The sequence below is a fragment of the Geospiza fortis genome, unplaced genomic scaffold (assembly GCF_000277835.1).
Source record: "Geospiza fortis unplaced genomic scaffold, GeoFor_1.0 scaffold16, whole genome shotgun sequence".
Lineage (NCBI taxonomy): Eukaryota > Metazoa > Chordata > Aves > Passeriformes > Thraupidae > Geospiza > Geospiza fortis.
This window is the reverse complement of record NW_005054302.1, coordinates 5,600,542-5,617,493: the sequence shown is the minus strand read 5'-3', so window position 1 is coordinate 5,617,493 and position 16,952 is coordinate 5,600,542. Positions and strand designations below refer to the sequence as shown.

General features: G+C 39.2%; 1 protein-coding gene across 1 annotated transcript in view; it reads right to left on the bottom strand.

Annotated features, from left to right (window-relative positions):
• Window positions 1–2,976: 2,976 nt before the first annotated feature.
• Window positions 2,977–16,952, bottom strand: part of GUCY1A2 (guanylate cyclase 1 soluble subunit alpha 2) — a 124,054-nt gene continuing 110,078 nt past the window's right edge. Inside the window, exon 8 of the mRNA XM_014311752.2 lies at window positions 2,977–6,421. Coding sequence (XP_014167227.1) covers window positions 6,214–6,421 — 208 coding nt within the window. The 3' untranslated portion in view covers window positions 2,977–6,213. The remainder of the gene's footprint in view (window positions 6,422–16,952) is intronic.

Genomic DNA, 16,952 nt, shown 5'->3' with positions numbered 1-16,952 from the left:
TCAATCTCCCTTATCTTGGCCATCTTAAAAAACAGATGTCTAGTCTAAGTTTGCCATCTGTGGTCACTGAGAAAGTTGAGAACACTCAAGGATTTAGGCAGCCTCATACTCTTTCTAAAGCAGAGGGGACAAGTGCCTGAAGAGCTTACCTGTCCTCCAGTTTTCAAAAGGAACTTTGATCATTGGAATGCCAAGGAGGGCCAGACAGCTGAAGGCACTGCTGCAGCCAAGGTAATCAGCATGTCCCTCTTGATTCATGTTAATTCCACTGCCTCCTTGCTAGCCAAGGAAGACACTAATTTCTCTGAAATCCTCTCTTTTCTTTTTGCCCAAATTAAAACACATTCAGCTCACTCTGCCTTTGGAAACTAAAATCCCTGGGGCAAACAGCTGGTTTAACATCTGCTTTCACTGATTCTTTTGTTAAGGCTGCCAGCAAAGTTGCCACTTTGCATCACATGTTGTATTGGGCTCTCTAATGTGAACTCCAGCCCAGAGGGAAGCAGACTGAGATGCCTCATGCTGTTTTCAGAGGCCATTTCGTTGCTACAATGACACAGTGACACTAACCTGGACCACAGATAACTGGAGGTCAACCTTTCTAAGCCACAGGAGCAAGGTAGCATCTGCAGAGGTGAATGACCTCTTGCCTGTGACTGAATTGCTGCATTCCTCAGTTTCACTGTCTCTCTTGCTTTCAAGCATGATTAACAGCCAAGCCACAAAAGATCAATCATGTATATGAGGTTAAACACTTCACAGATTTTTGCTGTAAGCCTGCTCATGCATTGCAAATGAATAACATTGTTAAGGAGTAACTCATATCTGCGCAGATAAATTTGGTGCTTGTGAAAGCTAAAAAACATGCCATGGGCTGTTCATGCAATGACTTCACCCAAATCCACCAGCGGAAACTTGCACGGCATTGTTTTCCCTCTCTAGGGATGGGAGTGCCTGCTGTGCCACTGTAGCAGCTTTGTCTTTGCTGCAAGAGTAAGATCAGCCCTTTAACCCCAGTTATTCTTTAGATGTAAGCAGCTGTGTCAACAATATATGCTAATTAGAACAACAATAGGGATTATTCACTATGTCACATACAGTGTACTAAAGGAAGGTAAGTGGAAATCTTTTGGAGAGGAGAACCCTGACAAGAGCAGGACATAGCATGCAAGATGATAGAATTATTAACAGTAGAAGAAGCCAATCAACTCCTACTTGTTGAGTCTACTGCACACTCAGCATCTTCAGTTCATCCATAGCCTCTCCTGTCACTGGCACCCTCAGTCCTGTACAGCATTATGAATAATGTATCACCTCGAGGGAAAGGAACCAACTGTCTCTGAGTTTGACAAGCTTTTTTCAGCTTCTTGTTTTGTTGCTAATTTAAGCATGCTGCTACTTCCAATACTACACATGCACAATTTTGCAAAAGATTGCCAGAATCCAGAAAGGAAGCCAGAAGCTCTGGACTGCATTAGGACAGGGAAGTAGGTCTCTTCAGTGAGCTCTGTACACACAGCAGAGGTGAGGTAGTGGCCTCAGACTAGAAGAGGAAAACTCAGAAGATGTCCCTGGTGCTGGATTACAGATTCCTTGACAGGACTGTCTGCATGAAGCATGTACATGTGACAGCTTGTGGCAGTTCAAGAACCAGAAAGTTGTTCAGCAATTCGGCTTGCACCAACAACCAATGCAGGTCTCAGACTCATTTGTAATGCAACACAGCAGTCTTGGGTGCTGGTTTTTGTTCTATTCATTTTTAAATTGCCTGAGAGAAGGATCTATTCAGAGCAAGAAATATACAATGTGAAACTGGTTATCAGAGTTTACATCTTAGTGCAGTGCTGATACTTGTAAATGCATGCAGCATGCAATGGTTTTGCACTGCTTGCTTTATACAGGGAAAAATGGAAGATGGATGTTAAATATGCCCAATCCTGCTGTTGGGCTTGGTAGGGAACACTGCAAGCACAAGAGTAGACAGCACTGTGAAATGGCATGTGCACACACATGAGCTGCCATGGACTGTTAATGACTCAATCACAAGCATTTCTTCAAAACAGGCAATTCCCATACAAGATTTCCAAGGTTTTAAGAGCTTTGGTTTTCTGTTTGCAGAGGCGTGTTTCCAGGCTTCACAACAGACTCAGATCTGAAACTGAATGTGGGAATGAGTAGAGAAGCCAAAACCACAATCACAGTTAATGACTATTGGCTCTCTGAAATTAAAACTGAAATATCCTTTGGGATCCTGCAAGAAAACCACACTTTGAGAGTCCTGGCTTAGGAGCAATTCTCCCATGCAGAGGCTGTTGTCTTTGAATAGCAAATTTTACCAGACAGATGCAAAACAAAAGTTATCCACCACCCTACCACTTCATCACTATTTCCTTTTTGCTCTGAGTTCATGATCTCTATGAACAGCATCACAGAAAGGCCTGTGCGATGGGGAGCTTCAAACAGATGGAAAAATCTGACACAAGCTGTGTAAAAAGTGTTCTGGGGAAAAGACTGTGGACTCTCTTTACTTTGGCCTTTGTACAAGCAACTGGCCATAAAGAGATTGATGAACCCAGCTAGGGGGGTCCTCACATCACCTTCCTTTTGCCTTGTACATGCAATACAAAATAGACCTCCTCCCTCTCTCTTCAGAGAGGGTAGATTTGTTCTGCATAGAAACTCAAGACAGCAGATGTGGCTTCTTGCAGCTACGTGAAGAAACACAAGAATTCTTACCCAGAGGAACCAAAGATCATCTGTTTTATAGGAAGTAAAAAGTTGAAAGAAAATTCCATCTAGAGTATATGATTTCTGTAACCATTTCAGCACCTCTAACCTCTTCACCTCATCATCTCAAGGTACAAAATTCTGAGAACCTTTCTATTTATGAAGACAACACCAGGAAAATGAGAACCATTTCCCTATCACTAAAAGTAAGTGTTGGAGAAATGTTGAGTCTGACTACCACCTAATTGACATGACAGCATCAATCTTGATAATAAGTTTCATTTCACTTTGTAAAGGTGTGCAACAAAATAAGCTTGCAACCTAATATGAAAGGCAGCAGATGCAACTACTAATTTAGAAAGTGCTGAGAATTTGTTTTACACTTTCCTCACACTGACATAGAAAAATGTCCCCAGAGAGCCCACACTCTTTTCATTAACATCCCTCCTCATAACACAAATGACATAATACCTAGCATCTGCACTGCAGTTCTAGATATGTAACCTTTACATAAACTTATGAAAAACAAAGACTGCATATTTTTATACAGTCAGTGTACTCTGATTTGGGGAGCTAGATGATTTATTTGCAAACACTACCAATGGTGATACCAATTTTCAGTTCTCACACAGATCTCTCTGATTTTAAATCTCCTTATACAACAAAAAGTCTCTGAGAGGATGAGGATGGTGATACAAACTGGTTTTGATTGCTTCTCCAATTTGCCAGTAAAACTAGCATTTATCCACCATTTACTACGAAAATGTTTCTGTTATCAAGATCAGGTGCAGTATTAATCCAGACATTTCTTACTGGCAACTGTAAGAGACAAGATATTGAACTACAAGCTTTTGGTCTAAACCTCTAAATTTGTACTCTTCACACAGGAGTGTGGGCGGTGAGAAGAGAAAAAGACCTTGGCCAGATAGCTTGAGATCCTGACATCAGCAACTACTGAACAATGAAGAAGTGCCAGAGAAGTCAGACTGAAATCTAAATCTACTAATGACTATTTGAAAAAAAATCACTCTAGGGAACTAAGTAATGACATCAGAACTATGGATTTATTAGCTGGGAAGTGACATTCCTCTTTCAGTGGTGAAATATGAACTTTGATCCATTTCTGATTCTTACACATCTCACTGGTTTCCCAGGGTAAAAAAAATGCATGCTACATCCTGTCTATGTGCAAACTAATGGCTATAGGCTAAAACTTGTCATCCTGTGCAGGAAATTCTCAGATCTGTAATTTGGATGGAAATTTCACAATCTCAAGCTTGAACAGTTTTTTAAAGTAATTTTTTAGATAGACCACATAACTCCGTATGCTGTTTATCAAGGTAGATAAAAAAATAACAACTCTAATCCCAGCAATGCTCTAACACCAATGGAAGAAATCTTTAACATCAGTATCCCACTAGAAAGTGAGGAAATTTGCATTAAAATAGGTTTTGGGGCTAATTCCCATGCATCTACCCTCCTCAGGCAAGGAAGAACTCACCCCTGCACAATAAGTTCAGACATCATCTGCCTGCTGAAGTTGGTGAAGGTTCAAGACAGTCCTTTCTCATCCAGAAAGGCTTTATGGAAAGGAATCCTGAAACATTCTCAGCACAGGCTAGCAGTGTTATGCTGACTCACAGGGGCTACTGGTCAAAGGGGAGAAATAGAGAACTGTCATTCCCTTCACAGAAAGATCCAGCTGGACAATCTTGGAAATGTGGTGAAAGTTATTTACTTATTTTCAAGAGGTGCCTCATGTTGTGACTACTAAATCCATTAGCAAACTCATTTCTGTTCTGAATTAGAGAAATGCAGAGTATCTTATTCCTTCTAGTTGCTGCTGAGTCTTATCTTTGATTAAAGTGATTAAAGGCCCATGTGCAGCTAAGCCACTTTGGAATCACGGCACAGATTTTAACTAACAATCTGCAAACTCACAGCATCACCCACCCTAGCAGGATCCAAAGGCAGCACACCCACACAGGAAAACTGACCACCACTACTTGTGAAAAAGAAAACCTGAGAAATAAAAAATGCCTGAAAATGTTCCAGATACACATCTTGCTTGAACTGGATTAATTGAAGACAATAATACTGTATTGATTTTCAACAGCAAAGAATTGCCCTTGTTTGGATTTTGTTTGGTTTTTCTTTTGGTTTTGTTTGGTTTTTGCTTTTGTTTTCTTTTTGTTGTTTTGGTTTTTTTTAATTGTCTTGGACTAACAAAAATCTTGAACTGCCATTTGCATTAAACCTGGAAAAGTACTGCCTTTCCCTTTTTGGTGTTTTTTTGATCTCAGCTAGATAAAGCAGGGGACCGTCAGCCAATCCAACAATAGAGGAAGTTTCCAAATGAGCAATCATTATTAACAGAATGGATTTTCAACAATCAATCTGGACTAGGAGCACAAGTTCTATTTAAAAAATGTGGAAAACCAGCATCCAGAGAGCTTCCAGTGTCTGCTGGAATTCCTCAGAATAAGTTTTCACAAGACCAAATTTTTAGAGAAGTTCAGGGCTTTTACTGAAAATCAGTTTGGCTGATAATTTAGAGGGAAAACAAGTCCCATTGAGGAGAATTTTTCTGTTTGTCCACACATTGATCTTCTGCACTTTGTTTACATTGTCCTGGAAGGACTGGACATACAACACTGTAGGACAAATACTGAACATTATTTTATATAAGAAGACAGTGCTCATCTAAAGCTTTACCATAAAAACCAGATAAAGTGATTTATCAAAGTGGGGGTTTTATTCTGTAAATATTGATTCTTTTTTTTGTTGCCAAAAAAGTCAAGAAATGCCTTCTTCCCACTTGTATAACAATAAGATTTGATAGGTAGAATGTATGAAATATACAGTAACTTCTTCTGAAAAGCTATCTAAGCTCACTCAGCTTACAGTATGTGGAATGTAATTATCCAGAAAGTGAAATATGTATAAAAATAGGTAAAATTCCTACAATATTTGTATTGAGTCATAATTCCTCCTGCCAGGAAGGTTACAATAGCTCTACAGTATATGTATGAAATGCTTGTTCATAAAGTTAAAAAACACCATTACCTTACTGAAGAACACATTAAATATAGGAATGCATAATCAGAACTGACTCTCAATTCTGCTTAGCTGGTGCAAATCTACAGAGAACCATCATCCTTTCTGCACAAAACAAGACCAACCTCTAATTTGAGAGTTGGGGTTTTGTTTCGTTGTTTTGTTTGCCATAGAGGGGCCAGACTGAAGTTTATGAAAGAAATTCCTCTGGAAGTGGAAGTACATTGTTTAATATTTTTTCCCTATCTCCACTTTGTTTACTGACAGCAGTTACCCACCTTTTAAAATGATTATTGCCTGACATTACATGGAGCTTTTTACTGCCTGTTCAGAAGAAGGCAGTGAAACACAAAGAACCTCCAACTCCCCTGTCATGGACCCAGTTCTGGGCTTGTGCTTTTTTGACAAGTCTTTGATCTGCAGCCGGCCTCATAGGCTGGTCTCCCGGAGGAACATGGTGCCGATGTTGTAAGACACCTTTCTCACTCTGGCAGATGGGATGGAAGGTTTTGGCGGCTTCTGACCACTTCTGACCTCCAGGAAGTAACAGATCCCAGGAATTTCCTTTGGAAAGTTTTCTGGAAGCTCTTCACGGGAACGAGGGATAAAAATAAAATTTTCTTCCTTTTTCAAAAGCCTGGAGAAAAACAAAACACAGGGATATAAAACACTGTAAAACACATTCCAAAAATGCCTCTTTGGAAGAGGTGGATCCTATATGCAACCAAGTAAAAAATGAGTTTACACTATTACATAGCATATAGAGAAATTCTAAGTCAGGTGCCTCAGCTGATCTATAGGAACTTATCATCATTAACTTAAAGGAGCTCTGTTGACTGAGATCAGCTGAAGGGATGGCTTAAAAAAAACATTCTCTGAAAATCAGTGTCAGCATTCAGAAAGTAACGTACCAGAAAGAGAACCCAATTTATAATGAAAGTTGTCCAGAACACATCATTTGGCTTAATTAAAACACTTTAGTCTGGTCAGTCTGGCAGAAATTAACATTTCAGAGCGATGGCTACCACCAGGCTTCCCACTGGAAGGCCAGTATGAAGGTGGCAGTGCTTGGGAGCTCTCCCAGATAAAAGCAGGAAGGTCAGTTTGTGCCCTTCCTACACTCAGTAAATTTTTCATAAATTGGGTTCAAATACAACAAATTCAACTTCAACAGCAGAACCAAATCTGACGCTACTCATCAACAGTACCCATGGGTTTAATCTAGGCTATTTGGTTGGGTCAGAAAGGGATCCAGGTTCCCTGGACAGACAAACCCATCTCCTGGCATGCCTGCTCAGCTGGCACAACACCACAGACCCCACTACACTGCCTTCTGCCATTTGCCACCTTAGAAATTTCTGTCTGGTTAGACCTGAAAATTTAGGGCATCTTTTTCAAGTATCTTCCCCAGGACTAGCTGAACTTGTAAAATAAAGGAAGTAATTCTAGACATTTTGTTTCCAAAGTAAATTAAGTTAGTGGTATTCAATCCGTTGCAGCATTGAAAAGAGCAGTTTTGAGACAATGGCAAATTCTGAGCGCAGTTGGATATATAAAAGCAGTCCTCCTCTTTTCCCTCCAACAATATTTATTCTTTCTCTCAATCAGTTTGAAGCTCAAAAACATAACTGGGAAGAATGCTATAAGTTTCCAAGGAATTTTGTAATTATTTAATGCCTGTAAAGTTGATTTCTGGAAAGCAAATGAATGAATGAATCCTCTTGCCAGGAGAATTTTGCAGGATTGTCAGTATATGCAATGGCACTTCCTTTACAGAGTATTTTTCATGAGTTTTGCACCAGACAAAAGTGTGCAAGCTCATTGACATATAAAGGCATTTTCTTTCCAGCTTTTAAATAATCGCTTGGTTATAAATCCAACAAAGTTTGTGCCTTTGAACTTCTGTGGATAACTTTATTTAGCATGTGGTTTGAAAGTCCACATTGTCAATTTTATGATCAAAATACTGAATCTTTTCTAAACTGCATGAATGTTTGTGGAGACCTCTACAGAGAAGCTTCTCTTTTAATCTCTGCAATGTTTGCAGTAAATATTTTGTGTGCCCAAACTACAGGCTTAATATACTGAAATAACTCTTCACAGCTTCCCAAATTAGATTTCTGCATGGAACAGCTGAAATCTTAGAACTTTCTAAGCTAAATCTGTAAGTTTTCACTGCAGCCACTCTTCCTCACACTGACTATTCACTATGGAGCATCCAGACTTCCTAAAAATCAATGGTTTCCTCATCAGAGTCTAACATCAGGTAATTTTAATGACAGTTACACAAATCCAAAACCATAAAGTATATCTACATTATTTGAGTAAGGTCAGGGTTGGCACTAAGATTAGTTGGTGTTTTATACTACTTCCTCATAGAAAAAAAAGTACAAGATATTTATTACCCATCTTATTTTCACTTGCTTTGTGAATTGTAACTTGGTTGCAATTAAATGCTCCAGGACTGATCAACAATTAGTCTTTTGAAGATTCCTCCACTGCTGTGGCTTGTGATAGACTCCACATCCTGTATTAGATGCATGAATCAGCTTCTAAACCTCAGGAATTGTCCAGCTGACATTCAATGGGATAACATTTCAGCTCTCAAGCAAGCATGGCAGGAAACCTTTGTTACCAAATGTTAATGGAAGTTACCTATGATTACATTCTATCCTACTTACTTTACCCTTCTAAGGGTAAAAAAAAAGAAAAAAGAAAATAAAAAAAAACTTCTGGCTCATAGAATAATACTATTAAAAAGACTTTCATCATTATGAAAATGACCTCTGGTTAGCTTTCTCCTAAAGAACAGGTTCTTCAAATTCCTTAAATAATATGTTGGTCCTGATACTTGGCTTCCCAGTCTGAGAGTGAGATCAAAATTCAGAAATTGCCTCTGATTTCCTACAGCTTTTTGTATATACTAAAGAAACAAGTTATCTGCAAATTCTCAGTGCATATCAGCAAAGATATTTTTTTGCAAAATCTTCCCTCTTACTTTTAGGCCACCTGTGATGTTAAAAAGAAATCAACAGCAGTTGATGACCATGGCCATTTCTAAGTTTACTGAATTCCTTTTTATGGGTACACAGAACCCCAAAAGATCCTTGTGCCAAGCAGGTGAATGAATAATGCACATCCTTAGGGATGTGTGCTGAGCTGCACCATGGTGGGCTGACCTTGGCTGGACCAGGTGCTGACCAAGCCACTCCATCCCATGCAATCCATTTTTTGCACTTCCTCTCTGGTTCAGGAGAAGATCCAGGGTGCAACCTTCTGCTCTGGAACATTTCCTGGGTGCTGGCACCCAGTTTGGGTTGGTCGCCTCACCTCACAGACTGGTCTCAGAGCCCTCCTTTGTGAACAGGACAGGCTGCCAGTTGTAAAAGCCTGAAAGAACAATCTACCCTGAGAGCACAATCTTATCCTTCACCTTCAGGAAATTATGCTGCAGCTTTAACTGTATAAAAAATGTCCCCAGATTGTCCCATATTCAGAGAGCTTAAGCTGAAGTTACACAACCTCCGCAGTTCAGGAATATTCATATAACAACTAGTCTGAAAATATCCCGAAGCATTTCTCTTAGCTGTATTTTTTGAATCACTTCTGTGAATTTCCCTGCAGGGCACTATTGCAAAGGATATTTTTATAGTAGGTTTTTCACAGGTTCAAAATTCTGGGTTCCACTCAAGTAGTTGGATACACAATTAACATTTCAGAGCTCAAATTGTGAGGGTCAAGGTACTCAGGCATTCCTATAAATTGCCTGGAATAAGGTCTGCCCTCAGCTTGTCTTCTTCGATGATGTTTCAGGGGAGGAAGAATTTCTTAAACAGTGATTTGCAGTTGATTAACTTTGACACCTTCTCCTCCTAACCTGAAATCTTCCAGAGCTTTTAAAATTCTTGTTCTGTCCTTTCCTTGCTGGGAATGCTCTTGCTTTCAGACAAAAAGAGAGAGTATCTGAGAATTATCCTATTTTTTTTTTCCTTTCTGCTCATTCATTTAAGAAAAAAAATCAGGAGGTCTGTGTGTGAATGAAAATTGGGATCATACTTAGGGGGAATCTTAAAGAAGCTTTTAAAAGCTGTAGCTCTTTCTTCACACAGATGTAATTATACAGTAATTATATTTCAAACTATCTTGGCAAGAAACAGTCACATCTTCATCAGTTTCTCTATTCAGAAAACCATAGAATCACTGAATATGCTGAGTTGGAAGAGACTCATCAGACCCATCATGAGTATCAAGTCCAAGTCTGGCCCTGCACTGGACCATCCCCAAGCTTCACACTATGAGCCTGACTCTGTTGTTCAAACACCTCTTGAACTCTCTCAGGCACAGTGCCACAATCACTTCCCTGAGGAGCCTGCTCCTGTCCCCAGCCACCCTATGGGGGTAGCACCTTTCCCTGATATCCAGCCTAAACCTCTCCCAATGCAGCTTCATGCCTTTTTCTTGACTTCAGTCACAAAACTGAAGAGATCAGTGCCTGCCCCTCTGCTTCCCCTCGTGAGGAAGTTGCAGACTGCAATGAGGTCTCCCCTCAGTCTCCCTTTCTCCAGGTGGAACACACTAAGTGACCTCAGCCACTCCTCATACAGCTTCCCCTCCAGACCCATCACCCTCCTTTGGACCCTCTCCCATAGTTTAATGTCTTTTTTATGTTGTGGCACCCAGAACTGCCCCCAGCCCTGGAGGTGAGGCCACCCCAGAGCAGAGCAGAGCAGAGCAGAACAATCCCCTCCCTTGCCCAGCTGGCCATGCTGTGCCTGATGCCCCCAGGACAGGGTTGGCCCTCCTGGCTGCCAGGGCACTGCTGGTTCACATTCAACTTGCCACAGACCAGGACCCCCAGGTCCCTTTCCATGGTGCTTCTCTGCAGCCTCTCATTCCCCAGTCTATACACACAAGCAGGGTTGCCTGGTCCCATATGCAGAATCTGGCACTTGCCCTTATTAAACTTCACATGATTCCTATGGCCCAGTCCTCTAATTTGAAGTAAGAAATGGTGATTGCTCATCTCTCCCATTTGAACTAACAGAGACTTGCTATTGCAGAATTATTTGTTACAAAGCCCTCTATACTGAGTGCATGTAGCCCATGACGATTCTTAACTCCCTCCATGCCCACACTTTTCTCCTCTGTCTCTCAGAGACGTCAGGCTTTTGTACTTTTCCCTGGATTGTTGAATCAGAGTACAAAAGCACCCACTCAGAACTAAACTTCAATGTGAACTTTTCTTTAGGAAAATTGGTCTGTATAGACCAAAATTGAACAAAAGTTCTAAGAGAAATAAAATGCTCAACAACAAAGGAAACTATGCGCTGCACTCCTAAATGCACCATGCACCATTGGCCAAGTCAATCTTCCATAAATCCTATCACAGGGAGAGAGATCAACAAAAGAAAAAGGTTCTTTCTACCCTAACTCTAAAAGTACTGTAAATCCTTTAGTTAACCTTGTTCACATCTGCCCGTTACTTGGTATGATTAGGAAAATCTAATTTTAATGGCTTTCCAAACAGGCTATGAGAAGACTGTCTCCTGTTGGACTGCTGCTCCCTTTCTCTGTGGCAACAAGTGTTGCTTCCTTCACCAACTGGGCATCTTCTTGATAACATAGAACAGCTCATTTGTTTCCATATGAATACAGACAATAAATTATTACAGCACTCACTAGAAATTTTGGAAGGCTGCTCTTAAAATACTCTGTATAAACATATGAATTTGCTATTGTAATGCTAAAAATCACTGCACTTGGTTCTAAACTTTAGCAGGTCTGAATTTCTCCCTCAGTTTCTGTGCATGCTATAAACATAGCGAGAATGGAAAAAAATACCCTGAATACATCTCTACCTAATTAATTTCACATTGCATTTATTACTTTTTAAACAATGGAAGTTAGTGCACCGGTGTTCCTTCTTCATACAGGTCAACTGTGGAAAGGTTATGAAAGGGCTAGTCATGATTTTTAATGGAATATATTGCATACCACATGCAGCTCAGCATGGTGAGTGTCCATCTCTGACCTTTAACACTTTTTTTCTCACTCACCTAAGCAAAAAGAATACTGGGTTTCTGCTCTCTCTTTGGGACATCACAGGCTCAGTGCACAGGTTTGCTACTAAAAGGCCTCAGGCTTTACACTGATGTAGCAGTGTAAATCTTGCTGGCCTCGGGACCTGCCTGGATTTTTGCAGGCTTGAGCTTTTTGTACTTTTAACAGCTGTGTAGCCAACAGATGACTTTTTCCTAAACACGTTTTAGCTTTAGATCAGCTGTCTGAAACTGTGGGGTACACATACACTGTTAACTACTGAACACTGATCTAGCACAACTATCCTGTGTAGAGTGAATCTTGAATTAAATTGAACCTTGAAAAATACAGCATCACAAAGCACAAGCAGAGACAGACACCAGAGGCCCAAGCACCACCATCACAAAACACAGTGACTGTGGAGGTGCAGCCTCACAGAAGCAGGTGACACTGGGAACAGAAATCCAAGAAAAAACAGTGCGTTTTGACTATGCTTCTAAAATTAGACTAGCAATAATTTTTTGTACCCATGAATAAATTGTATTCCCAATCTGTCGAAAACTAAATTATCTGTTCACCAATATCTCTTGAAAACATGCATGGTGAATTGACCAACATAAAAACAAACAGGTTTTTTTAAAGTATGCTGAGAAATAAAATCTGAAATAATCGGAAAAGGCACTTGGGAGGGCAAGCTCATTGGTTTGACCATATGAGGCAGAAAAACATAGATGTAGAGATAGCTAAACCTGTAGGAGAAGTAATACATATAAATAGATAACCTGTAGGAAAAAGATTTTTATAAAAATAAAAATCAATTAGGACTTTAAAGAAAAGCCTAATTTTAATTTAAAATCCCAGTAAAGAAGGAAGTATAGAAATACTTCTTAATTACATAAAGCTTCTTTCATACAACTTTCTGTGAAAGAACTCTTAAAAACCTACATCAGTTTTAATCAATTTTAAAGGCTGAGGAGCAATTTATGCAGATAACACACAATGACCTCACCCAGCTCAATAATGAGGCACACACACTCTCTGTTAAATCAAGATGAAGATGTGGGATACAGGCTATTCATCTTTGCCTAAGCTCAGGTCCCAGATGCATTGCCCAACACGTGATAATGGAAAGTATCTGTACCTAGCACTGAGTGCCAGAAGCACATTCTCCACAAGGGAAATACATACTGCAAAAGACTAGAGGTAGAAAGAGGAAAAAAAGAATTAATTCTTAAATAGGAGTTACTTGACAAACAGGAGCAACTATGTTTACCTGCTTTTGATAAGCTCTTAGAAATCCCAAAGCATTATATTGCAACACTACTAGGAAAACAAGACAAATGTGGGTATATTATATTAATATCTCATAAAAATAATTTTTAAAGGCTGAAACAAAAAACTAAAAAATATTTTATTTCTTTCCTGCGCTGAAGAGTCTCATAAATCTTACTGTGCTTCCTTTCTGACTATGGAAAATAGTGCAATTCTGTTCAATTCAGGATAATGATGAATTAAATAAACTTCTTTTCCTATTCTTTTCTGTCCATATGTTTATACAGGGACCAGTCTGGGATGCTCAACTTCCTCTCCAGTTTCCACATTTTTCACTGGAAGTTTTACTAATGCTATTCCAGCAATTTACTTTCACAACACTCAGTGATTCAAAGCAAATGGGGATCTGTGATCCTTGTGTCCAAAGACCTGTCTGACTCAAGTGAACAGGGTATTTCAAACAGAAGTGATGTTTCAGATTCAAAAAATGCAAAGTGCACCTTTGTAAAAGTTGTTGTTTCACACCTAGCAGAGCTCTGCCCAGGCAGGTGTAACTGCAGCAAGACTGCCCCAGGCTCACTGCGGCTGCTAAGCAACAAACATCACACCTTGTACTTACCATTTTAGACTCTGATTCTTACTTAGGCAGATTACAGGCTTGAAGGGAAGTGTCTGTAACCAATAATAGGTATTCTGAGGTGTGATTATTATTTGAATGCTGGTGACACTTTAGGATGCATAATCTTTACTGTAAAATGAAAGCTGGTAAGTATTGGACATGTTTCAAGCTTTATAAAAGTTTGCTTGCTTTATAAAAGTTGTATCACAACTTCCATCAAGGGCCATGGTAGACACAAACACACGACAATAAATGCCAGTAGTTTCATATAATTGAAAATTCTGTCGTTTTCATAATGACTGCAAAATCATCCACTTTGGAAAACACTCTTAGATAATAGAAATATTAACAACAGCAGTATTAACAAAGTGCACAGCAGCACAGTGTGATCAAATAGAAGAATTTAACAGAATATAAAGTCAAATACAAATACATTTTCAGTTTGTGATGAATCGCTTTATTTATACACAATAAATATATACTCATACAAATTATATTTAAGAAAAGTTATATATGGATGCATCAGATCACTACGTTTTGATTTGTACACCACCAAGATATTATGTTAAATCTCACAGATCACTGTCAGAAACTCTGGATAATTCTTTCCCTTTGAGTATTTTGTAATTGCAGTCTCTTCTGGCCACTGTGTCAACAGTGTTATTTCTTGACGTCTTCCCTGTTTGTTTTCAAACTTCCAACTGTGCCAGAAGGTATAGTTTGAAATCAACTTTTCAAGTTGCCCCATGCACATTAATTTTATCATTTCACATGATTTCCAAAGCCTGTAATATAAAATTGTTCCTAGCCTCATCATCACTACTTTTAGCCACTCATTTTAAATGATAACTGCATCTCATTCAAACATATATTTTCTTTCCATTTCTACTTCCTTCACCTGTAACCATGTGTCTAGCCCGTTACTTCCACTGCAAGTTCTCTGAATCAAGCACTGAATTTGTTTAGCAGATTAACAGCAGATTGTTTACTGAGTACAATAACACAGATTAAAAATACCAATAATTCCGTATCTTGTTGTGTATTCTTTTGCAATTTTATGTTACAGCATTACTACAAAATCAGTTACTTTTCTATCTTCTTCCCTTTTTGAAGCAAACAGTCTACATTGATAACTGTCTGCAAGGTAAGTACAGACATGAGGGTCATAAAAGGTGAAAGTTCAGCAATCATGAAGAAAATGGTCCTATTCATACTCTAGGATTAAAGGGAAGTGAAAAAAAAACAGTTTTGATGCAACCCGAGAGATATGGAGGGTGAGAAGATCTGACTCAAGTTTTGGTACCTAGGACTTAGTAAGAATGCTCTCCAAGTTGACTCACATTTGACCTGCCATGGTACAAAACGCCCAGTGGCAGCCGGGCAGAGATGAGACACAGGTGAAGAGAACCCATCTTCTCTGTGCCACAACGTACTAAGAGTCAGAAAATAGGCAGCACAAACCCACAGATTTCTAACAAGCTCCATACACAGGCCCTCAAACTAACTTTCAGAACAGTCTTTTAACCAGCACTGTGATGAAAAGAAAATACAGTCACAGAACCACAGAATCAATGGGGTTGGGGGGGACCTTTAAAGCCCTTCTAGTCCAACCCTCTTGCAACGAACAGAAACATCTTCAGCTAGATCAGGCTTTTCAATGACCACAAATTTGTGTCTCACAGAGGTGGTGCCTCATAACCAAATTCAACACAACTGGCACTGTGCACTGGTACATGGAAAGTGACTCTGGCCCCAGCATGAAAAGAGTTCTGTGCACCACAGGTCCCACAGCTGCTCTTTAGTTATATTTCCATAAAGCTGTTTAGCTCACCAGTTTCTGCTCTCAGAGACAGAAACCTGAGCAAGCAACACCACAGCCCCAAGTGAAATCAGTCCCCTGAACCACATTTGTGAAGTGCTAAGATCTCTTTTATGAAAAAAGTATGGACTGCACTTTCAGAATATCTTGAAAACTATCTAAGGCTGGAGAACAGCACTTTGTAAGAACTGATCCTACTCAAGAGAAGTCCAGCTCCCTGTCACAGGGTCTTAGTCACCTTTTGCCAAACCACAAACCATACACCGAAAGCCCTGCTACTGTGTAATTTTTGTAACTGGAGCACAAATGGTAAACAAAATTATGGTGAGTGTTCAAACCAGGTTTTAGAGGGTTCCTTCTATCCCATAGTGGATGACCAAGAGTCAAACACTGTAGAATGCTGTGTATGGAAGGTCCCAAAACCAATTTATTTTCAAATGATACCAAGCTCCAAACAGAAACTTCCTACATATTTATTGAATTTATTTTTATTTAAATGAAAATGTCTTCTGTAAACAATAATAGATTGGATTTTGATAGATTTGGAAAACAATAGATTGTCCTTCTCTTGCATGTTAACAGAATTGATTTCTGTTCACTTTATGATTCAAACCCTATTCAGTTATTCTACCTCTTGTTCAATTTGTTACACTTGCTTCATTCTCAAAATATGATCTCAAGTGAATGGGGTCTTCAGAAGAATGTCACTTTATGCACTAGTTTAATTACTTTTAACTTTAATTTCTGACTGATTCACATTTTAGCATAGCAGACACTTCAATACTCGGATGAAGAAATCTCATTTAAAATTTTTATTTATATAGATAGATATAGGGGAAAAGATTTGACATTCACAGTTCTGAATAGGAAAAAAAAAAAGAAAGAAAAACAATATTGTTTGAGCAACTCTGTACAGATTTACCACAGCCTCAAAACCTTCAGAAAATTACTTCAGATACAGAATACCGGAAGATTGAGATAGCCTGCCAAAAAAAAATGAGTGCATCAGCTGTATTCTAAACAGTAGAAATTCTAATAGCCAAACTGTCAAATTTGAACAATAAGGAACACCTTTTTTATTTAGGAGCTGTTCCTCATAACCAGATTTAATCAAGCCTTCTCTCCATTTGCATAATTTCTTCAAAATGCTGGGGATAATGCTTTGCCATTTTCAATCTTTTTTCCTACATTATAAGAATGCTTCTATCAAGTGTGTCTCTACACTGCTAAATAAGAAATTTTGTCTTCAAGAAAGCATTAAATCTCTTTGCAGTCTCTTGACCTTACCGGCAAAATACGACTTCCTTCTGAGACAATGGGATTGTGCTCTCTTTCAAGAACTGTGTTTAGCGGGTGGAACCCAAATCCCCAGTCAAAAGCTGTAATAGCACATAAAACTACATCACTTTGGGAGATATC